At 39.3% G+C, this 21,132-nt stretch overlaps 1 protein-coding gene across 5 annotated transcripts in view; it reads left to right on the forward strand.

The window, feature by feature from the left end:
• VPS13D (vacuolar protein sorting 13 homolog D) overlaps positions 1-21,132 on the forward strand; it is a 247,617-nt gene that overhangs the window by 33,235 nt on the left and 193,250 nt on the right. For all 5 annotated transcript variants that reach the window (XM_036858737.1, XM_036858753.1, XM_036858761.1 and 2 more), the window contains 7 exons: positions 989-3,202; positions 4,340-4,491; positions 6,988-8,019; positions 10,246-10,336; positions 11,908-12,034; positions 13,672-13,852; positions 18,438-18,620. In XM_036858737.1, the coding sequence (XP_036714632.1) occupies positions 989-3,202; positions 4,340-4,491; positions 6,988-8,019; positions 10,246-10,336; positions 11,908-12,034; positions 13,672-13,852; positions 18,438-18,620 (3,980 nt within the window). The remainder of the gene's footprint in view (positions 1-988; positions 3,203-4,339; positions 4,492-6,987; positions 8,020-10,245; positions 10,337-11,907; positions 12,035-13,671; positions 13,853-18,437; positions 18,621-21,132) is intronic.

Genomic DNA, 21,132 nt, shown 5'->3' on the forward strand with positions numbered 1-21,132 from the left:
TTACTTCTCAGTACATAATTTCAGGAATAGAGATTTAATCTATTTAGGGATATTAGGGACATACCTAAAAAGACTCTTGGAAGGTAATTTCATTACTATTATTAGATCCAAAAAATAGTCATTGTTTACCTTGAGATGGGAGGGAGGAAAGAGAGGATTCATTGGATAAAAGAGATTGAGGAAGCTTATCAAACAATCTCAACCTTATCTTATTTTACTGAAAGACCAGAAGAGGAGAAGAGGGTAGAGGATTTGAGCTGGAGTGGAAAAGTTTGGCCCTAAGGGGAATGTGAAAAGGGAATTGTATCTGAAGAAAAGGATCACACAACCACAGAAAGCAACTACTTGAATTCATGAAACACAAACATGGAACAGAGACATAGGTGACCAAACCCAGCGATGTGTTTTTGTTGTCTCGGCACTGCTTGGGTGCAGAAGAGAGGGGGTTAAGAGTGTGAATTCTGGGGCTGGAACATGACATATTGAGCAGTTGCTGCTTGCCAAGCATTGATCTAGGCACTAGGGGTATTGTGTTGAGGAAGGTAGAGGAGACCTCTTCTTTTGGAACATTCTAGTGGGGGGAGGGGACAAAACGCATAGATGAATACAGGAAAAAGTAAACAAATATGGAGAGTGACGTAAGAAGGGTTGGTGATGGCAGCTCACGCAGTGCAGCTGAGATTGGGGGTGGGGGCAGTTTTGGGCAGCAGGTTGTTGGTTTCTGCACCCTGACATATGTTCTTATGTTAGCAGGTCTCCGTCTTTTCTCATGTTCATACACTTTTACTCTTTGTGTTTTGATTTCCAGATCAATAGATAAGCTTACGCTGCATAAATGGTAAATACAGAATATTATGCTTGGAGTTTTCATCCATTTATTTTTTAAATTGGGGTGGTTGATTCTCTACTTTTCTTAATTCTTACGTTAAAGGGAAGAGGAGGGAAAGAGCAGACATATACTTTGAATCTTCTCTTTTTTCATCTGCAGATGACTCCAAGAGGAAGAGTGGGGACGGGTCAGCATCTGAAGAGAATCAGTTTAGTGATGACGAATATAAGACCCCTCTTGCCACACCTCCTAACACCCCACCTCCCGAGACAAGCAGCAGTAATAGGGAGAAAACACCTCCATTTTCTGGAGTTGAATTCAGTGAAGAGCAGCTTCAAGCACATTTAATGAGCACGAAGATGTATGAGAGGTACTCGCTGTCCTTCCTGGACCTCCAGATCATGGTTGGACGAGTGAAGGACAACTGGAAGCATGTCCAGGATATTGATGTGGGACCGACCCATGTGGTCGAGAAATTCAATGTTCACCTACAGTTAGAACGCCGATTGATTTATACTTCAGATCCCAAGTACCCCGGAGCCGTGCTCTCAGGCAACCTACCAGACCTAAAGATCCACATCAATGAAGATAAAATATCTGCTCTAAAGAATTGCTTTGCTCTCCTGACCACCCCAGAAATGAAGACTTTTGACACTCAGATTAAGGAGAAGATTTTTCCCCAAGGGGAACAGCGGGGAAGTTTGCAAGACTCGGTGATGAATTTAACCCAGAGCATCGTGATGTTGGAGCAGCATACCCGGGAGGTTCTGGTGGAGTCACAGCTCCTCCTGGCTGAGTTTAAAGTGAACTGTATGCAGCTTGGTGTTGAGAGCAACGGCCGGTACATTTCTGTGCTCAAGGTATTTGGTACCAACGCTCACTTTGTGAAGAGGCCTTATGATGCTGAAGTCTCCCTCACGGTTCATGGTTTGCTCCTGGTGGACACCATGCAGACATATGGTGCTGATTTTGACCTTTTGATGGCCTCTCATAAGAACTTGAGCTTTGATATCCCAACAGGAAGCCTCCGGGATAGCAGAGCCCAGTCTCCTGTCTCTGGATCCAACACGGCCCACCTCATTAATGCTGCCACACTGAACGACCGATCAGCCACTAGTGTTTCTCTCGACAGAATTCTCACCAAAGAACAGGAGTCCCTCATAAAACTGGAGTATCAGTTTGTGAGTTCAGAGTGCCCGTCGATGAATTTGGATAGCACTCTTCAGGTGATTTCATTACAGGTGAATAATTTGGATATCATCCTAAATCCAGAGACAATTGTGGAGCTGATTGGTTTTCTTCAAAAATCCTTTCCCAAGGAAAAAGATGATTTGAGTCCTCAACCTTTAAGGACTGATTTTGAGAGAAGCTTTAGGGAACAAGGAGCTTACCGATCTACATGTGAACAAAACACCGAGGTTGCAGTGGAAATCCACAGACTTAACCTACTGCTCCTTCGGACAGTGGGGATGGCAAATGGAGAGAAATATGGCAGAAAAATTGCAACAGCAAGTATAGGTGGCACCAAGGTTAACGTCTCCATGGGCAGCACATTTGACATGAACGGTTCTCTTGGCTGTTTGCAGCTTATGGATTTGACACAGGAGAATGTTAAGAACCAGTATGTTGTCAGCATTGGGAATTCCATAGGCTATGAAAATATCATCAGTGATATTGGCTACTTTGAATCTGTATTTGTCAGAATGGAAGATGCAGCCCTCACTGAAGCTCTGAGTTTCACCTTTGTTGAGAAATTTAAACAGGAATGTTTTCTCAACCTCAAGATGGCTTCCTTGCATTACAACCACTCTGCTAAATTTTTGAAGGAGTTGACATTGTCCATGGATGAGCTGGAAGAAAATTTTCGAAATATGCTGAAAAGCGCAGCCACCAAAGTCACCACAGTCCTAGCCACCAAGACGGCCGAGTACAGTGAGATGGTATCACTCTTTGAAACTCCAAGGAAGGCCCGGGAATCCTTTATCTTAGAAGAAAATGAAACATATGGTTTTGGCCTAGGTGCATCTCATTCCGACACTGTAAAGCTAATCTTGAACGTAAACATTGAATCACCAGTTGTTTCTATCCCTCGGAAGCCTGGGAGTCCTGAGTTGTTGGTAGGACACTTGGGACAGATTTTCATCCAGAATTTTGTGGCAGGAGATGATGAATCCAGAAGTGACCGTCTGCAAGTGGAAATCAAAGACATTAAATTATATTCTTTGAATTGCACCCAGTTGGCAGGCAGAGAGGGCCCTGGGCCTGAAGTGAGCCGGGCGTTTAGCCCTCCTTCTGGGCCTGCCAGTGCCAACAGTCAGGAGGAAGCTCATTTCACCCGACATGATTTCTTTGAATCTTTGCATAGAGGTCAAGGTGAGGAGTGTGTGTATCTTTTGTCTCATTTTGTTTAAAGATTCCAAACCCAGCTCATGCAGATAGTACTTGGCTTAAAATAACTGCAAAAACCTTTCTTTTAGAATTATCCCCAGTTAATATTTAAGAAATCAAAATAGAATTTTAATAGAATGCTTCATATTAGGTTGGTATGTTTGCAACTTTTTCCATTGATTACCATATTTGGCAAAATAAGATTTTTTTTTTTTAAGTGGACCCCTTGGGTGAGTGTTCATTCACAGGGATTCAGTGGGTGGATTCTGTTAGAGTATTATGTAATTTGGTCAGATGCATCTGATTTTTTTCATTCCTAAACTGTAGATCTTTCCTAGTTAAATATCGTAGTCTAAGGCAGCTGGAGGGATTGACAGAAATAGAATATGAAACTTAGTCTATGGATGTTATGTTCTCCTTTGAGTATCCTGCCATCTTCTGTAATGGTTTGGTCCAGGGTTCTAGGAATAAAATGCCAGTTTGTGTTCTTGATCTGATCTGCTAAAACCGAACAGTTCAATCTATTAGTCTTGGCATCCACAGAAATCAGGTAAGCCCTAGATGGCCTTATTGATTGGTGAAGAAATTAATGCCTTTGAGAACTTCTCCTATGGTTCTCAGATGTGTTCACCGATTGATTTACATACTTACCAAAAGATTGCTTTCTCTGCTTGGGTTAGAAGTTGTTAACTTAGAACCTTATATTGTCTGTGATTCTGACTTAGGTCCAATAAGAGGGATCAATCTAAAGCTGGACATGGATGAGTAATTTGGTTTGGAAAATGCCAGCTTGGGAGGTTAAGAGAAGCTTAACATGGACCCTGGCCTGGGTTAATTAATGTTCACCGCACCATATTTTGAAGCCACCAAGTGGAGCATGTCATGAAAATAACTGTTACTTTTTGTGTATAAATTTATCTTATACCTCTGCTTGCTATGAGTTTTGGTCTTGGGATAATTACCAAAGTTTGTATTCAATCATAGACCCCAGGTGCCAGGCTAACCTGCCCTCCTGGTCTAGGAGCAACTCCTGGGCTTTGTTCTGTACACTCTCTACTTAATCAGCAGTAACGCAGTAAATATGAATGTTTCCAGTCTGTCATTTCCTCTCTCTTATGCCAGCTTTTCACATCCTGAACAACACGACCATTCAGTTTAAACTGGAGAAGATCCCTATAGAGAGAGAATCTGAATTGACTTTCTCCCTTAGTCCAGATGACCTGGGAACTTCTAGCATCATGAAGATCGAAGGAAAATTTGTCAATCCGGTGCAGGTAAACACGTTATTGATTTTTATGTCAGGACAGTTGAAGTTATGTAATTATTTTACATTTATATTACATACGTATGTTATATTTATATTTTGTATATATAAAATGTTGGAAGGAAAATATATAAATTCAAGGAGATATCATTCATATTATTGTCAATAACTTCTTCCAGTGAACATGGAATCCTTTTATCATGTCCTTCTATCACTGGGGAATCAGTCTTGTTAGCCTTCTTCATGTGGAGGAGGGGCGAATTATATAGAGGAAGAGGGCAAATCCTTAATTCCATTGCCATAAAGAAACGAGGAAAATTATTGCTTAAAAAGTCAGAGTCTCTCTTTCCCAGGAGAATATAATTCTTGTCACACTTCTGACATATTTGGCCCAGCCTGTAAAACAATCTGATTATCTGAGCTGTTGACAGATCCTTTCAAGGGAGAATTAGTCTTGCCCCTCATTGAAATGAAATGGTCCGGGTGTGTGTGTGTGTGTGTGTGTGTGTGTGTGTGTGTGTGTGTACATCTGTCATCCTTTTTCCTTCGAAAGTGTCATTTTTCCTGCTTTCACAGGCATGAGAGCAAAAAGCATAACATTATAAAACAGCAAGGACAGGCAGGATCTTAGGACAGTGGACCCTGGCCTTGGGCAGTAATTGGTCACTAGTCTGTCTGGCAGTTGCTCTGGAGTAACCCTGGAGTGCTGTTAACAGAACATACATACTTTTTGACATCAGTGGTTCCTGGATATGGGTCTCTGGGTGAGAGAACTTTCCCCAAAGCTTTTCCTTTTTGGCTTCTAGGGTTTTTCCTTTTTCTCTTTTAAACTTTTGCCTCATCAGTGGTGGTTACTTAGGATGAATTTTTCAGCTTAAATATAGCACATAATGTGAATTCTATTGGATTATATTGACTTATTCTTATGGTTACTATTGACTTACTGTTGTTTTTGATGAAAATCTTAAAAAATTATTTTAAATAATTCTTTAAATTATGTAATAATTTATTTAGTAATTTAAATAATGAAAAAATATTTTATTTTGAAAGATTTTAAAAATAGACAAAAGTAGAATTGTCTAATAAACCTCATATACCCATCACTCAGATTCAGCAGTTACCAAGATTTTGCCACATGTGTCTCGTCCATTCTTTTTTTCCTTTGGGGAAATATTTTAAGGCAAATCCCAGACCTCATGCCATTTTTAACCCTATATATTTGGAATGTATCACTACAAACTATGTGCATTTTAAAAAATAACTATAATGGTATTATCATGCCTTACAAAATTAATGAACATTCCTTGGTGTCATCTGAATTTTAATCCATTTTCAGATTTCAGAGACATTTTCGATTGCTTCAAAAATGTCTTTTCACTTTTGGTTTGTTTGAATCAGGATCCAGACAAGGTCTGTACATTGCATTTGTATGGTACATCTTGTGGGTCTCTATTCATTTAGTTTCCCTCTCATTTTTCCCCCCATGACATTATTTTGTTGGGGAAACTAGGTCAGTTGTCCTGCGGAATGTCCCACAGTCTGGATTTGGCTGTTAGTTTGTGGTGTCACTGAACTTGTCCCCCCCATTTTCTGTAAATTGTAACTTAACTCTGCAGGTTTAACTGGATTCAGGCTTTTTTTTTTTTTTTTTCTTTTGGCCAGAACACTTCAAAGGTGGTGCAGTGTACTTTATGTTATATTATATCAGGAGGCACATAATGTCTGATTGACATCAGTGATGCCAAAATTGTTGATTGTGTTCAGGTGGCAGGAACCTGATCCCTCCATTGTAAAATTCCCTGTCAGTCACTTGTGTAAGGTCTTATTCCACCGATAACTGTGGTGGGATACGTTATTTATTTAGGGGTTACAAAATGATCACCTTCCAACTCTTATCTTTTCTTTATCTGTTTGGAATGCCTCTGTTAAAAAATTGTCCTTAAGTAAATAAAAAACTTCCCTGAAGACAGTTTTATTAAGAAATTGTAATTAAGAACAAAGTAAGGGAGTAACAAGTAATCATGGATCTTCATCATTATCATTATTATCATTAAAAAGTACTGTTTGATCAGCTGTACTAAACTTAGGTTGTTATTACTAATTGGTGATGATCAGCGAGTTTTAGAACCATGAGTCTTGTTTCTCAATCCTAAGGTATAACCACTTATTATTAGTGGTTAGAGGTATTAGACTTTTGGCAGTATTCCCTTCAATTTTTGAGGTTGTTTTTTGGGGTTAGAAAGAGTGTTTTGCTGATTCAGGCCTACAGTTAATAGCACTTATTGAACATTTATTGTGTAGATTATTCTGTGGGGTACTTGGGGAGGGTCTTGTGAATAGATATGGGTCACAGAGAGGTAAGGACAGAAAAGAAACAAAAGAGATAGTCCTTGCTATCAACTAAGTTAAAACTTCTCGGGGGAAGCCATAAAAAATCTGTGGGCAGTGCATATGAGTGCAGTTGACGATAATAGCAGAATAACTGAATTTTTCTCTTCGAATACAGGTGGTGTTAGCAAAGCATGTATATGAGCAGGTTTTACAAACTCTGGACAATCTCGTGTACAGTGAAGATCTGAATAAGCTTCCAGTCAGTGCCACCTCCTCACCTTGCCCTAACTCTCCTCTGCCTTCCCTCAGTACCTGTGGAGAACCTTCCATTGAAAGGAAGGAGAACGGATTGTTCAGCCACTGCAGCCTTTCTAACTCTTCTCAAAAGTCCTTGTCTTTTAAGGAAGTCAGATCTTTTACCCAGATTCAAGCCAACTTCTGTATATCAGAGCTTCAAGTTCAGCTAAGTGGAGATCTGACTTTGGGGGCACAAGGTCTTGTGAGCTTAAAATTTCAGGATTTTGAGGTGGAATTCAGCAAAGACCATCCTCAGACTTTATCCATTCAGATTGCCCTGCGCTCTCTGCTGATGGAAGACTTATTGGAGAAAAATCCAGATTCCAAATATAAGAACCTGATGGTGTCTCGGGGAGCCCCTAAGCCATCTAGTTTAGCACAAAAAGAGTATCTCTCTCAGTCTTGCCCTTCTGTGTCCAACGTGGAGTATCCGGATATGCCTCGGTCTCTCCCTTCCCACATGGAGGAAGCTCCTAATGTCTTTCAGCTGTATCAGAGACCCATTTCAGCCTCCCGGAAGAAGCAAAAGGAAGTCCAAGACAAGGACTGTCCCTTGACCCCACCTCCTTCTCCAACAGTAGAGGAGCCCAAGATACTTGCTGGAAGGAGTAACTTTGATGATTCCTTGGTCCATATCAATGTATTCTTGGTGGATAAGAAGCATCCAGAATTCTCTTCCAGTTATAATCGAGTTAACCGGAGCATTGATGTTGATTTTAACTGCTTGGATGTGCTGATCACACTGCAGACCTGGGTCATGATACTAGATTTTTTTGGAATTGGCTCCACTGCAGACAACCATGCAATGAAGGTGCCGCCTGAGGACATTCTACAAAACGTGAAGTCAGAGTCGAGCACTTTAATAGAGTCTGAACTTCAGGATCCAGTTAACACCAAACTGGATCTCAAGGTATCAGTCCTCTTTGGCTCCCGTAAGTAAGTTCTAAGAATGAACGTGGGCTTTTTTACTTAAATGCTGTCATTGTACATTTACTCTAGAAAATTCTTCTTGTTGGCAGGGGAGCTATATGGTCTTCTGGATGTCTGTTACAAAAGGGTAGACATTCGTATTTTAGAAAAGGTTTTAACATTAATCCCATCTGGAGGCAGGGGAAATAAATGGTTTCAGTAACTTCTTGTCTTTCCTTTGGGCTGTATAGTTCATTGGAATTACTTAGCTTCTCTAAGTCTCCATTTCCTCATCTTCCATCATCTCACTATGATAACTAAATGAGGGAATTATGTAAAGCACCTGGCAACATGTCCAGTACATAGTAGCTACTTTAAAATGTGCCTATTGTCATCATCTCCCTCTCACTCAGAACATTACTGGCTTTTATTGAGAGCAACAGTACAGGTGTTAAAAATGAAGTCTCGAATGTCAGACTTGCCTGGATTTGAATCCTGGCATTTTTGTTGTAACCATACAGCTGTGTGGCTGGGGACAAATTATTTAGCCTCTTTCTCCTTCAAGTTTTTCATCAATAAACGTAGGGTGTTTAATGGTCCCTATGTCATTGGGTTTTGAGGATTCAATGAGATGATGTAGGTAAGGCCCTCGTCACGTGTGTGGCAGAAATGATCATTCAGTGAATGGTACTTCCCCCCACGTTTTCCTCCCATGCAGTTGTCTTGTAGAAACTGGGTTAGTGTCCCCTAGAGTGTCCCGCATTCTGGATTTGTCTCTTTGTGTCCTTATGGTACCATTTGACTTCTTTTATCCTCTAATTTTAGAAATGGAAGTTAGCTCTAGAGACTTGATCAGGTTCAGGTTTGACTTTTTGGTAAACACCCTTCAGAGGTGGTGCTGAGTGCTTCCTGTTGAGTTACCCAGGAGGTCTACAACATCCGGTTGTCCCACTTTTAGTGACTCTAAGATCCATGCTAAGAGTGGGCTCAGGTGGTGATAGCTGGATTCCTCCAAGCAGAGCATTTTTAGGCCCATTATATACGTTTTTTTGGTGATTAAGTGGCTAGAGGTGTTTTTACTTCCCCCTTCACGATGATCTCATTCCCTCGAGCTCCTTCTGTTCTCCATGTCCAAAAGCTACTGCAAGGGGACCTCTGTGGTGCTGGAGTGGCCCCCAGGGTCATTGCTCCATCTGTAATAATTCCCTCCTTTTTTCTCTGCCTTCCCCTACACATGATTTTTCTCCTTCCTTTCCTCCTATTATTCTCTTTCTTTTTCCATTTTTTCCCATTCATCAGACATGTACCGAGCACCTACTTTGTGGTAGGCATGAAAGATAAAGGGGTGAGTATCTCTGGGCTCTGCCACTCGGGAGCAGAGAGTATGAATGGGGGTTTGATCTGTTCTCCATCCCCTCTTCTCTCCTTCCTTCTCTTCAATCAGGGCCTCACCCCGTTGACAACACTCAGAGGTACCTGCCTCAATAAATCATAGACATAGAGTCCTTTTTGTAGTTAAAATGACAGTATTACAATACAGTATTTCTTTGTTTCAGAGAATGCTGTTCCCAAGACAGAGGATTTTGGTTTTCTTCTATTTATAGTTGTCTCTGGGAAAGAAAATCTTGGATTGTAGTTCCTAAGTGAAGTCCCAGTTGGTCACCACGGGCTTCTATTAAATACTTGTCCAAAGACGTTAAACATTAAGTGTATTTATCATTTTGCTTTGACGAATTTCTTACGGTGGACTTTACTTAATGAATCTGTGTGAGTGATTACAGAATAGTGCGATATTAGAGATGAATGCAGAAAGGGGAAAAATTGTTTTATAATGTAAAACATTTCACTAACAAAGAATAGACGAGGCCAAAAAACCCCACAAAAACCTGAAAACCAAAAATACCAAGAAACAACAACAACAAAAAAGAAAAAAGACAGAAGAAAAAAAATGGAACAAAACAAAAAAGAATAGACGAGGCAACCATAGAGAAGACACCACAGAACCTGGGTTTTAGATTACCCAGTCGAGTTCCTTTCCTATCAGCTCTCTCCTCTTATTATGGTTTGGCTGACTAAGAAAAGCTGAAATGAAGTTGGCATCAGTAAAATAAAAGCTTTATCTTCAAATTTCCCGAGACGTGCAGCATCTTTCTCAATGCTGTTTGCCTGAAAGTTACCTTTTTTCCCCTCAGTAATATTTGCCTTGCTTTACCTCCTGTGTTCTTAGGTTCATTCGCTCTCTCTCGTGCTGAATAAGACCACCAGTGAGCTTGCTAAAGCAAATGTGTCCAAATTAGTGGCACACCTGGAAATGATTGGTAAGTGGGGAAAATCAGACTTGCAAAATCCGGGTAGAGTTTGAACATCCTGCTTACCAATCTAACTGTCCTCACTGGCTAAGTAAGGTGTGGCTCAGTGGCTTGGTTGTGGTTACTAGCCTGGCCATGATTTGTGGTGGTGGTGCCCCAATACTGGTCTGTGGATCAGAATCATCTGGGTAGCTCGTTAGAAATGCCCATGTCGGCACAACTCCTTCCCCATCCCAGGAATCTGATTCTTTAGGTTGGGATGGGGTCCTGACGTCTATCTGTGTTTTAAACAGACTATCTGGGTGACTATGTAATTTCTTTGTCTAAAATTAGGACATTTTGAGAGTGGAAGGGGGCATTATTCATAATTACAGCTGGGAAACAGGCATATAACAGGGCCGTCTCTGGGAAACCAGGGCGCGTGTTCAGTCTGTTGCCATGCCTAGGGGGAGCCACCAATAGGGGGTGGTTTAGGCAGGGGGATATTGTAGCAAAGCTAGCATTCTTTCTAATGGGACTCTATAGGTTGAAATTCCTAGTAGCACACAAGAGAGGAGCTATATCAAGTTCTAAATCAGAGGGATTTACAGTGTGCATAAAATACTGCTCCTTTTTTAAGCAACTGGTAATGAAATAAGGAAGATTACAAAGCTCCAATGTTGATTCTGTAGTAAAATAAGAATGTCTTTTGGGGACGGAATGAACTAAAATTGAGGTTTCATGCCTGGTATAAATTAATTTATAAAAGGTTCCTAGAAGAGATGGGTCTTTAGAATTGGGAGAAGCTTGTGTATTTTTGTTAGAGGACATTAGGGGTCAAAAATAAGTATGCGTCTTCAGTTCATTGTGCGCAGAACTAGCCTGCCAAATATATACACCTCAGTCATTGTTCTGTAATGCTAATTATGATGATAAAGTTTGTTTCACAGAAGCAACAGTTCAGAATATTCCTTTTCAATATCCACACCATGTTAAGAATGATTCATATAGGTTTGCGCCCCAGGTGTACGTTTCAACATTTCTTCTTTCTTCTACCCACCTTCTAGAGGCTTTACTTGTGTAATGTCAGAGTAGTTTCAAATCTGTGTCTCCAGTGTCTGTCTCATTAGTTTTGCCTTTTAATTAAATCACACTAAAACCCATTTTTTAATGCTTGATTAACATATCTCTGACACTTCCTCCTTTATTCTTTTGTCCATAGTACAAAATAGACCTTATGATATTTCACTAATTCTAATTAGTGGTCTGATCTCAGAAGAGATCACATTTTTATTTGTACTTGTAAATGTTTTATCCTTTAAATTGTGTATGCATTTAATTTTTTTCCCCTTGTAAGTGTTAAAGTGTGATGCTGCAGTATTATTTCAATCCCTTTGGACTTCTGCATTGAGACTATTTGCAATAGTACATAAAATATTTTCTGGGTGTGTAGGAATATGAAAATTTTCTTTTGACATTTTGTTTTATTAAATGGTGTAAAGCCTGAGGCATGTGTATATCAGTTTTTGTTTCAGGCAAATTTAAGGTGTGTGACAGAAAAAAGATACATAAGAATGTGTTCTAATTTTTAACATTCCTAGAAGGAGACCTGGCCTTACAGGGAAGCATTGGGAGCCTGTCTCTGAGTGACCTTACATCCCATGGAGAGTTCTATAGAGAACGGTTCACTACAAGTGGGGAAGAAGCACTCATCTTCCAGACTTTCAAGTAAAAATATCGATCTTTTCTCACTTAACATTTTGTCATAATTGCGTGTTGTTTCAAATTCTTGTCAGCTAAACAATGAAGAAAAGTTTTAAAAAGTCGTAACATCTTACGTAAAATTGATTTGATCTAGTTATGGGGAATCTTGATTTATATTAAAATGCATCTGCATTGAAGTGGGCTACTCAGGCTTAATAAATAAGTGGGGTATGATTGAAATAATTGTGATTATTATTACAGTCTGGTTTCACACCAACTTGTTATGTGACTTTGAGCAAGTCACTTAATCTCCATGCATCAGTTTTTCTATCGAAATATTGAAGGGACTATGTTAGATCAATTTCCATCTAGCTCTGAATGTTCTGGAATGATTTCAGCCTGAGAAAGTTGTTGAAGATACGGGTTTTAAATTACATTACACATTTTTCCCAGTACAAACACAATCTATATTCAATTTTAGAACTTAGAAGGCATTTTTAGCCTATGTAGTTATTAAAGAATGGTTTTCTCAGAAAGCAGAAAGTTTAAAAGGCTGGTTTTTCAACTTCTCAGGGAGCTGTTAGAAAATATAGGTATCCAGCTCTGCCCCCAAATATTCTGGTCTGTGGTAGTATTCTTTTTTTTTTTAAACTTGCCAAAGTGATTTTTAAAAATTTTTTGGCCGCACCGCACAGCATGTGGGATCTTAATTCCCTGACCAGGGATCAAACCCGCACCCCCTGCATTGGAAGCATGGAGTCTTAACCACTGGACCACCAGGGAAGTCCTGCCAGAGTGATTTTAATGTTCAACCAGAGTTGAGAAAAATGGTCCCTAAAGATGTCTGAGAACTTTTTCTTTCATTTCCAGAGGAAGTATATCATACTGTTCTGAGAATTTAGATTGATTTGTTTGCACTGTTACCTACCACAGTGGCACGGTTCTCTAATAAATGAGATAATTAATGTAAAGCTCTTAACTCTCTGCCTGACACAAAATAGGTGCTCACCTAATACGAGTTCTTTTCCCCAGTGGCTGTGTCCTGTATAATAATTTATTATTATGGCATCATGTTCCATTAAATTTAAAACCATTTGTAAAAGTTTTCTAATTTATCTGTGAATGTAGATGCTAAAACTCTTTAGCTTGCATTTCACTGAAGTAAAAAGAAGACTTCTTTCAGCTTCCAGAAGACAGATTGCCCCAGAAACTTTGGTTCTGTTGCCTAATTTTCTTTACCAATTGTTTCGTGGTCTTATTTTTATTACCTTTCAAGCCCATATTGTCACAGTCTTTGCTAGAAGAGTGAGCAGGAATAATCACTTTTCCTTAAAGGCAGGGAAAAAGAGCCTCAGGGGAAAGGTCTGAACCACAGGTGTCTTCTGAGTAAGTTCTGGAGTCATGAGTGGGTTCAGCACCCAAAGCTGTCCCCCTGTTTATAGCCCTGTTCATCACGCCAGACTTTTATTTAACATCCTCAACACATGGCGGGAGCTTAGAAAGGAAGTAATTATTGGAGTTTGCTTTCTAAAACTTGATTGGTGGATTTCCATTTTAATAAAGCTGTTTTCTAGGGAACCCCCTAAGTCAACCCAAGTTTTCCTCAAATACTAATTTGCATCTTGCTGCTGTCTGAGTCACATTTTTGCCCTTCCTCCTAGATACGGCCGGCCCGACCCGCTGCTCCGGAGGGACCACGACATTCGAGTGAGCCTCCAGATGGCCTCCGTGCAGTATGTGCACACCCAGCGCTTCCAGGCGGAGGTGGTGGCCTTCATCCAGCACTTCACTCAGCTGCAGGACGTGTTAGGGCGCCAGCGAGCTGCTATTGAGGGGCAGACGGTAGGTAGTGTCATTGATCTAAGACGCTTTTCCAGTTTGACTGATCAGTAGAACTTTTAAATCTCTAGAGGTAAATCCGGAAAATTTCACTGAAAAAGGTGAAGGTAATTAGGTAATCTTAAGCTTACTACTGTCTTCCAGGTAGCTGATTATCTACAGAAATCTTACTGTAATCGGAGAGCTTATATTCCGTATTCATCATATCGTGTTTTAATTTCCTTTGAAGTTTAGCTTTAGCTTGCTCTAAAAAAGATAAAGTTTATGGATAACACTTAAGACTTCAGGTCCCTGTTAGATCTTCAGTGGGGTTACTTCTTCTGGAAAGTGGTCCCAAAGAACATATCTATTATATTATAGAAAGAGGATTTTTTTCAAATATAGTTCTCCAACTTCTTAGTTCATGGCTCCTTTTAATGTCTTGGAATTTTTTCCGTGATACATCCTAGGCCAAAAGAAACACCAAATGGTCTTTCCATTTGCAAAGTAATGAAGTCTAAACAACTTATTAAGTATATATGTCCGACAGCTTAGTAGCTGTTAGAAAAAAAAACACGTAAGTGAAAATGAGATTTTTATTTCATTTTTAAATAACCGTAATTCCTTCCTAGTAGGATGTATGTGCCTCTTGGGCACTGAACAGTTTCTCACACTTGGAATCAGGTTGAACATCACAACCCTCATTTCCTTTTCCACATTTATTTTATCATGGTACTTGCTTTTTATAGCAGCAACTGCTTAAGACCCAGCTTTGCAAAGATGTGACATCATTGAAAGGAATGTAGCATGATCTAACATTGAGTGTAAACCATCTCAAGTTAGTAGTTTGTGCAGTGTCTAACAGATGATGTGTTTCCCTCAGAGATTTGAAATGTCCTGGCAGCGCACCTGTGAGTGTGAGGTAGCCTCCTGTGGTGTCTTGGCACACAGTTTGGGAACCACAGAAAACAATTACAATGTAGTTCTTTGTAAAACTTGTTATTTATTTATTTTTAAGCTTTATTAGGTAAAAGATTAAAATTTAAGTCTATATAGTGGCAACACTTAAAAATTTTGTGTTTTAGTTCAAATTCAAAAGTTTTGAATATGTTGTATATTGTTTTAGTACAGAATCAAAGTAAAAAAGGACATTTGGAGAAAGGTCTCTTTCTCAATTACTTTTCCTCAGCCACCCAATTTCTGTCCTTGGCAACAACCAATGTTACTGGTTTCCTGTGTATGTTATAGAGAAGGTGTTCGTTTTTAAATATAAAAGTACAATCAAATTATAGGGAATCTGGAAAAAATATCTTATCAGTTTTCTAGCACCATAGGTATGTTTTATGTTCATCTTTTTTCCCTATACCTGTTTCCATGGTTATAATTACGGAGTATGTAACCTTTTTTTTCTCTCTTTAGAAACTTAAAAAAAACAATTTGGTATTTGATACATATAAAGAATATCTGTAGCATGTATATAAATTACAAAGTGTGATAATAGAAGGAACATCTATGAACCCACCACCAAAATAAAAATTAAAACATTACTAAGACTGTTGCATGTGGTCCTTCCCTATCTCATTCTGTTAATGCCTCAGGTAACCCCTCTCCTGATTTTTGGGTCGACTAGTCCCTTTAAAATTAAAAGAAAACTTTGTATACAGTATCTTTTGTTTTGCTTGTTTGACCTTTATAAAAAGGGCATTAAATTTGCTTGTGTCCCTTTGCTAATTTTCTCCCAGCCCTAATCCCTGCATCCTGGTAGCCACTGGCCAACTTGCTATTACAACAGAATACAGCCATGTTCATTCGTTTCCTTATTGTCTGTGGATGCTTTTATAGTTTTCTTGATTTGCTCCAATATCTTATGGATTTTGTATCTATGCTCCTGAGGGATATTAGTTTGTCGTTTTCTTTTCTTGAAAAGGAAAGAATGCCTTTTTTCTGGTTTTGGTAACTGGTCAGTGCTGTCCTTGTAGTATGAATTGGGAAGTGTTCCCTATTCTATTTTCAGAATAGTTTGTGTAGAATTGACATTATTTCTTCCTATATATATTCTGGATATAAGACTTTTGATATATGTATTACAGATATTTTCTCCTAGTCTATAGGTTTTTTTCCCATTTTCTTTTTTTTTTAATTTTTGGCTGCGCTGGGTCTTAGTTGTAGCACGCGGGATCTTCGTTGTGGCATGCGGGATCTTTGTTTTAGTTGTGGCATGTGGGCGTCTTAGTTGCAGCATGAGGACTTCTTAGTTGCAGCATGCGAACTCTTAATTGCGGCATGCATGTGGGATCTAGTTCCCCGGCCAGGGATCGAACCCAGGCCCTGTGCATTGGGAGCATGGAGCCTTATCCACTGGACCTTTTCCCATTTTCTTAATACTGTTTTTTGAAAAGCAGGAGCCTTTCATTTTTCTTTTTTTTTCTTTAATTTCTCTTTTTAAATTTATTTATTTTTTGGCTGTGTTGGGTGTTCGTTGCTGTGCACGGGCTTTCTCTAGCTGCGGTGAATGGGGGCTACTCTTTGTTGCGGTGCACGGGCTTCTCATTGGAGTGGCTTCTCTTGTTGCAGAGCATGGGCTCTAGGCACACGGGCTTCAGTAGTTGTGGCTTGCGGGCTCTAGAGCACAGGCTCAGTAGTTGTGGTGCACGGGCTTAGTTGCTCCGCGGCATGTGGGATCTTACCAGAGCAGGGCTCGAACCCGTGTTCCCTGCATTGGCAGGCGGATTCTTAACCACTGCACCACCAGGGAAGTCCCAGAAGTCTTTCATTTTGATGAAGTCCAATTTTTTTCTTTTAGAGGTTAGTGCTGTGTGTTTTGTGAAAGAAATCTGCTTACCACTAGGTGGCAAAAAATTTCTCCTATTTCCTCTTTTAGAAGTGTTATAATTTTAGACCTCTTCCATTTTGAGTTAATTTTTGTGTATTTTATGAAATAAGGGTTGAGTTTTTTTTCCGTATACATATTCAGACTATTCTTTTCCCATTGAATTACCTTGACACTTCTGTTGAGAATGTATGTGTGTATTTCCTTATTCTCTATTCTGTTCCATTGATTTATATTTAATTGTATACCACCCTGTCTTGATTGCTCTTGCTTTATGATATGTCTTGAAATCAGATAGTTTAAGTCCTCCAACTTCTGTTTCAAAGATGTATTGGCTATTATAGGTCCTTTGTTTTTCTCTATAAATTTTAGAATCAGCTTATCTGTTTCTACAGTAAAGTCAGCTAGGATTTGATTGGGATTGCCTTGAATCTGTATATCTGGAGAATTGACGTCTTAACAATATTGAGTCTTCGGATCCTTGAGTATGGTATATCCCTCCATTTAATTAGATCTTCAGTTTCTCTCAGCAGTGTTTCGTAGTTTTGGGTATACCGTTCTTACACATCTTTTGTTAAATTTATCCCTAGATGTTTCACAATTTTGATGCTATTGTAAATTGTATCAATTAAAAATTTCAATGTACACTTGTTTATTGAAAGTTTAAGAAATATAATTGACTCATATACTGACATGTTGACCTCATATCCTACAATCTTGCTAAACTTACTTATTGTAGTTCCTTTAGATTCTTTAGGGTTTTCTACATAGATGATTATGTTGTCTGTGAATAAGAGAGTTTTCTTTTTTCCTTTCCAACCTGTATAGCTTTTTGTGTGGACTAGGACTGCCACTACAATGTTGAATAGAAGTGGTGAGAGTGGGTGTCCATGCTTTGTTCCTTATCTTAGAGGGAAAACATTGTCTTTCACAGGTGTTATGTATATGATGTTAGCTCTAGATAGTTTGCGTGTGTTTTTAAGTTATCTGTCTACTTCGTCTGAATTGTCAATTTGTTGGCATGCACTTGTTCATAGGTTCCCACATCTTTTTAATATTTTTAAGTTCTCTAGCAATGTCCCTGACTCTTCCCTGATAGTGGTGATTTTTGTTTCCTTCCTTTTTTCTTGATTAATATAGGTAGAGTTTTATACTTTCAATCAACTCGTGGAGGCCTGTGTTAGGCCCATGCATACTGTTAACAAGCACGCCGTGTGCACTTGAAAAGAATGTAAAGTGGTTGTTGGGTAGAGTGTTCTATAAATGTTTAATTGATTTTTCTCTGTTGTTTATCTGTTTTCTAAATAACTGGTTTCTGCTCTTTATGATTGTCTTCCTTCTCCTTACTTAGGTTTATTTTGCTTTTCTACCTTCTTAAGCTGGAAGCTTTATTGATTTTAAATCTTTAATATAAAATAAGCATTTAATGCTAAATATTTTTCTTTAAGTACCTTTTTAAGTGCATTCCATGAATTTTAATGTGCTGTGTTTTCTTTTTCAGTAAGGTCAAAATATTTTTTTAATTTCTCTTGTGATTTCTTCTGTGACCCATGGGTTATTTAGAAGTGTATAGTCTAATTTCCAGATATTTGGGGGTTTTACATTATCTTCTTGTTACTGATTTCTAATTTAACTCCTTGGTGTTCAAAGAATATATTCTGTGTGATTTTAGTTGTTTTAGATTTATAAATTCATGAAACTTTTGGAAACTTGAGGTTATTTGATTATAAAATTAAGGAATTAATTGAACCTATAATCCAATTTTCCTTCTTCTTTCAGGTGAGAGATCAAGCCCAGCGCTGTTCACGGGTTCTCCTGGATATTGAGGCTGGTGCTCCTGTTCTTCTTATCCCAGAAAGTTCCAGATCAAATAATCTGATTGTAGCGAATTTGGGGAAGTTGAAAGTCAAGAACAAGTTTCTCTTTGCTGGTATTCCTGGGACCTTTACCTTACAAGATAAGGTGAGCAGTCAGCACCCATTCCCTTCTCAGTTCACCTGGCACTGGAATGCCAATCGAAAAATTCAGATGCTGCCATAAGAAGATTCCTAACCACTGTTACCTTTGTAGTATATGCGGCTTGAAGAATATTTTTTTGGACGTTTTATTAACGTTTCAATTAACCTTTCATAGAGGTAGTGTAAATTACAACTTTTACTCACTGTATGTAGTAACTTATTTTAGCAAACAAATCAACAGAACCATCTTTATAATGCTTTCCTCATAGGCTGAACTCATAGTAATCAACTGTTTATACTATGTGGCTTTTTTCAGAAGACATGATTTGGCCCAAGGCTTATCTGAAGCCATTTAAAAATACCTTAATAATTAAATCGTATGGAGTATACTGCTTTACAGTTTAAAAGTACGTTAGCACTTATTTCTTATAACATGTTTGGAGGTAATTGGGATGAGGATTGCTGCTTTCATTTTACATTTGGAAAAGCTAGGACTCATTGAGAATACATGATGAAAATGGGAAACCCTAGTAAATCACAGACTTAGCACTGATAGGATCTTGGAGGTGGTCCCACCCATTTTTGCAGTTGAGGAGACGAGTAACTTGCTGGAATTAGAGACTATCTTATGTTCTAGGGGTGTGTGTGTGTGTGTATGTGTGTTTTAATATTTATTTATTTATTTTGGCTGCACTGGGTTTTAGTTGTGGCACGTGGGATCTTCATTGCGGCATGTAGGATCTTTAGTTGCGGCATGCGGACTTCTTAGTTGTGGCATGAGGACTCTTAGTTGCGGCATGCGTGCAGGATCTAGTTCCCTGACCAGGGATTTGAATCTGGGCCCCCTGTGGTGGGAGGGCAGAGTCTTACCCACTGGACCACCAGGGAAGTCCCTCTAGGTGTGTGTTTTAATGAAACTTTACTGGTTTCCACCGCAACTGACTATTATAGCAATGCAGATAGCCAGTGTTTGTTGAATGCCTATTATACATCAGCCTGTACTAAGCTCCTTACATATTTGTTCACCTTGTCCTTATTAGCAACCTAAGATGTATTGTTCGCTTGTTTGTTTGTTTGTTTATTTATTTATGGCTCCGTTGGGTCTTCGTTGCTGCTCACAGGCTTTCTCTAGTTGCAGCGAGCGGGGGCTACTCTTCGTTGCGGTGCACAGCCTTCTCATTGTAGTGGCTTCTCTTGTTGCGGAGCACAGGCTCTAGGTGTGTGGGCTTTAGTAGTTGTGGCATGTGGGCTCAGTAGTTGTGGTTCCCGCTGACACCTCAGGGTACTGCCTATCTGTTCCACCTCTGCTGCCCTTACTGCCCAAGGGAGAGCGGAATTCTTCTTGGGAACTGTCTTTTCAGCCTTTAGTTAGTTCTTTGGAATATATTTGTTTGTGGTAAATCTTTGTTTTGAGGCCTAAATCTTTAGGAAGAGATCAGTTAGAGCCAGAATGGGTGATCAAGTTTTAGAGTGCAGGCTCAGTAGTTGTGGCACACGGGCTTAGTTGCTCCACGGCATGTGGGATCTTCCCGGACCAGGGATCGAACCTGTGTCCCCTGCATTGGCAGGCAGATTCTTAACCACTGCGCCACCAGGGAAGTCCCCTAAGAGGTACTGTTAACACCATTTTTCCAGATAAAGAAATTGAGACTTAGGGACTTCCCTGGTGGTCCAGTGGTAAAGAATCCGCCTTCTAGTGGAACCCGGGCACCACAACTAGAGAGAGAAAACCTACACGCCACAACTAGAGAGAAGCCCTAGTGCCACAATGAAAGATCCCGCGTGCTGCAACTAAGACCCGAAACAGCCAAAACAATAATAATGATAATAATAATAAAGAAAATAAATAAATTTAAAAAAAGAAATTGAGACTTAGATAGGTTAAGTAATTTCTTTTGGATTAAACATCTAGTGAGGAGTACAGTGTGGACCTTAGACTTTGGTGTGTCTGCTTTCAATACTCCATGCTCTTAACCACGGTATGATTTTACCTCCCAGTATTATGTAGGGGAAAATAAACTGGCAAAGGCTACTGCTGTCTTACTGGTCTTTGCCAAATAGCTGTAGCTCTTCTGAATTTTCTAAAGGATGTGGCAGTGAATTCATTAAAATAACTTAGATGGAAGAACTCCAGAGGTTATTAGAGAAAAGATGCAAATTTGAACAGAAAAGGTACTGTTCGCCTCTCTAGGTGTAGGAAGAAAAGAAAACGGAAGAGAGTGACTAGGGTGCTAGTCTTGCCAGGCCTTTTCCAAGGAGCTCAACTCGGGTCAGAAAGTAATAGGAAGACTGTATTTGTTGGTAATGCCTAAACTCAGATACTGTTATTATTTTCAAATTACTATGTCTATAGTTTTCTTCATTTGTTTCACTTTTCACTTAGCCATTTATTCACTACTTCTAACCTAAACACCCTGAACCAAAAATATTTGATTCTTTGAGTGGGAATGGGTGGAGTGAGGAGGAGAGTGAAGACGAGCCAGTGAGAACCACAGGAACCGTGTTCATGTGTCATA

Source organism: Balaenoptera musculus, chromosome 1 (assembly GCF_009873245.2).
Source record: "Balaenoptera musculus isolate JJ_BM4_2016_0621 chromosome 1, mBalMus1.pri.v3, whole genome shotgun sequence".
Taxonomy (NCBI): Eukaryota; Metazoa; Chordata; class Mammalia; order Artiodactyla; family Balaenopteridae; genus Balaenoptera; species Balaenoptera musculus.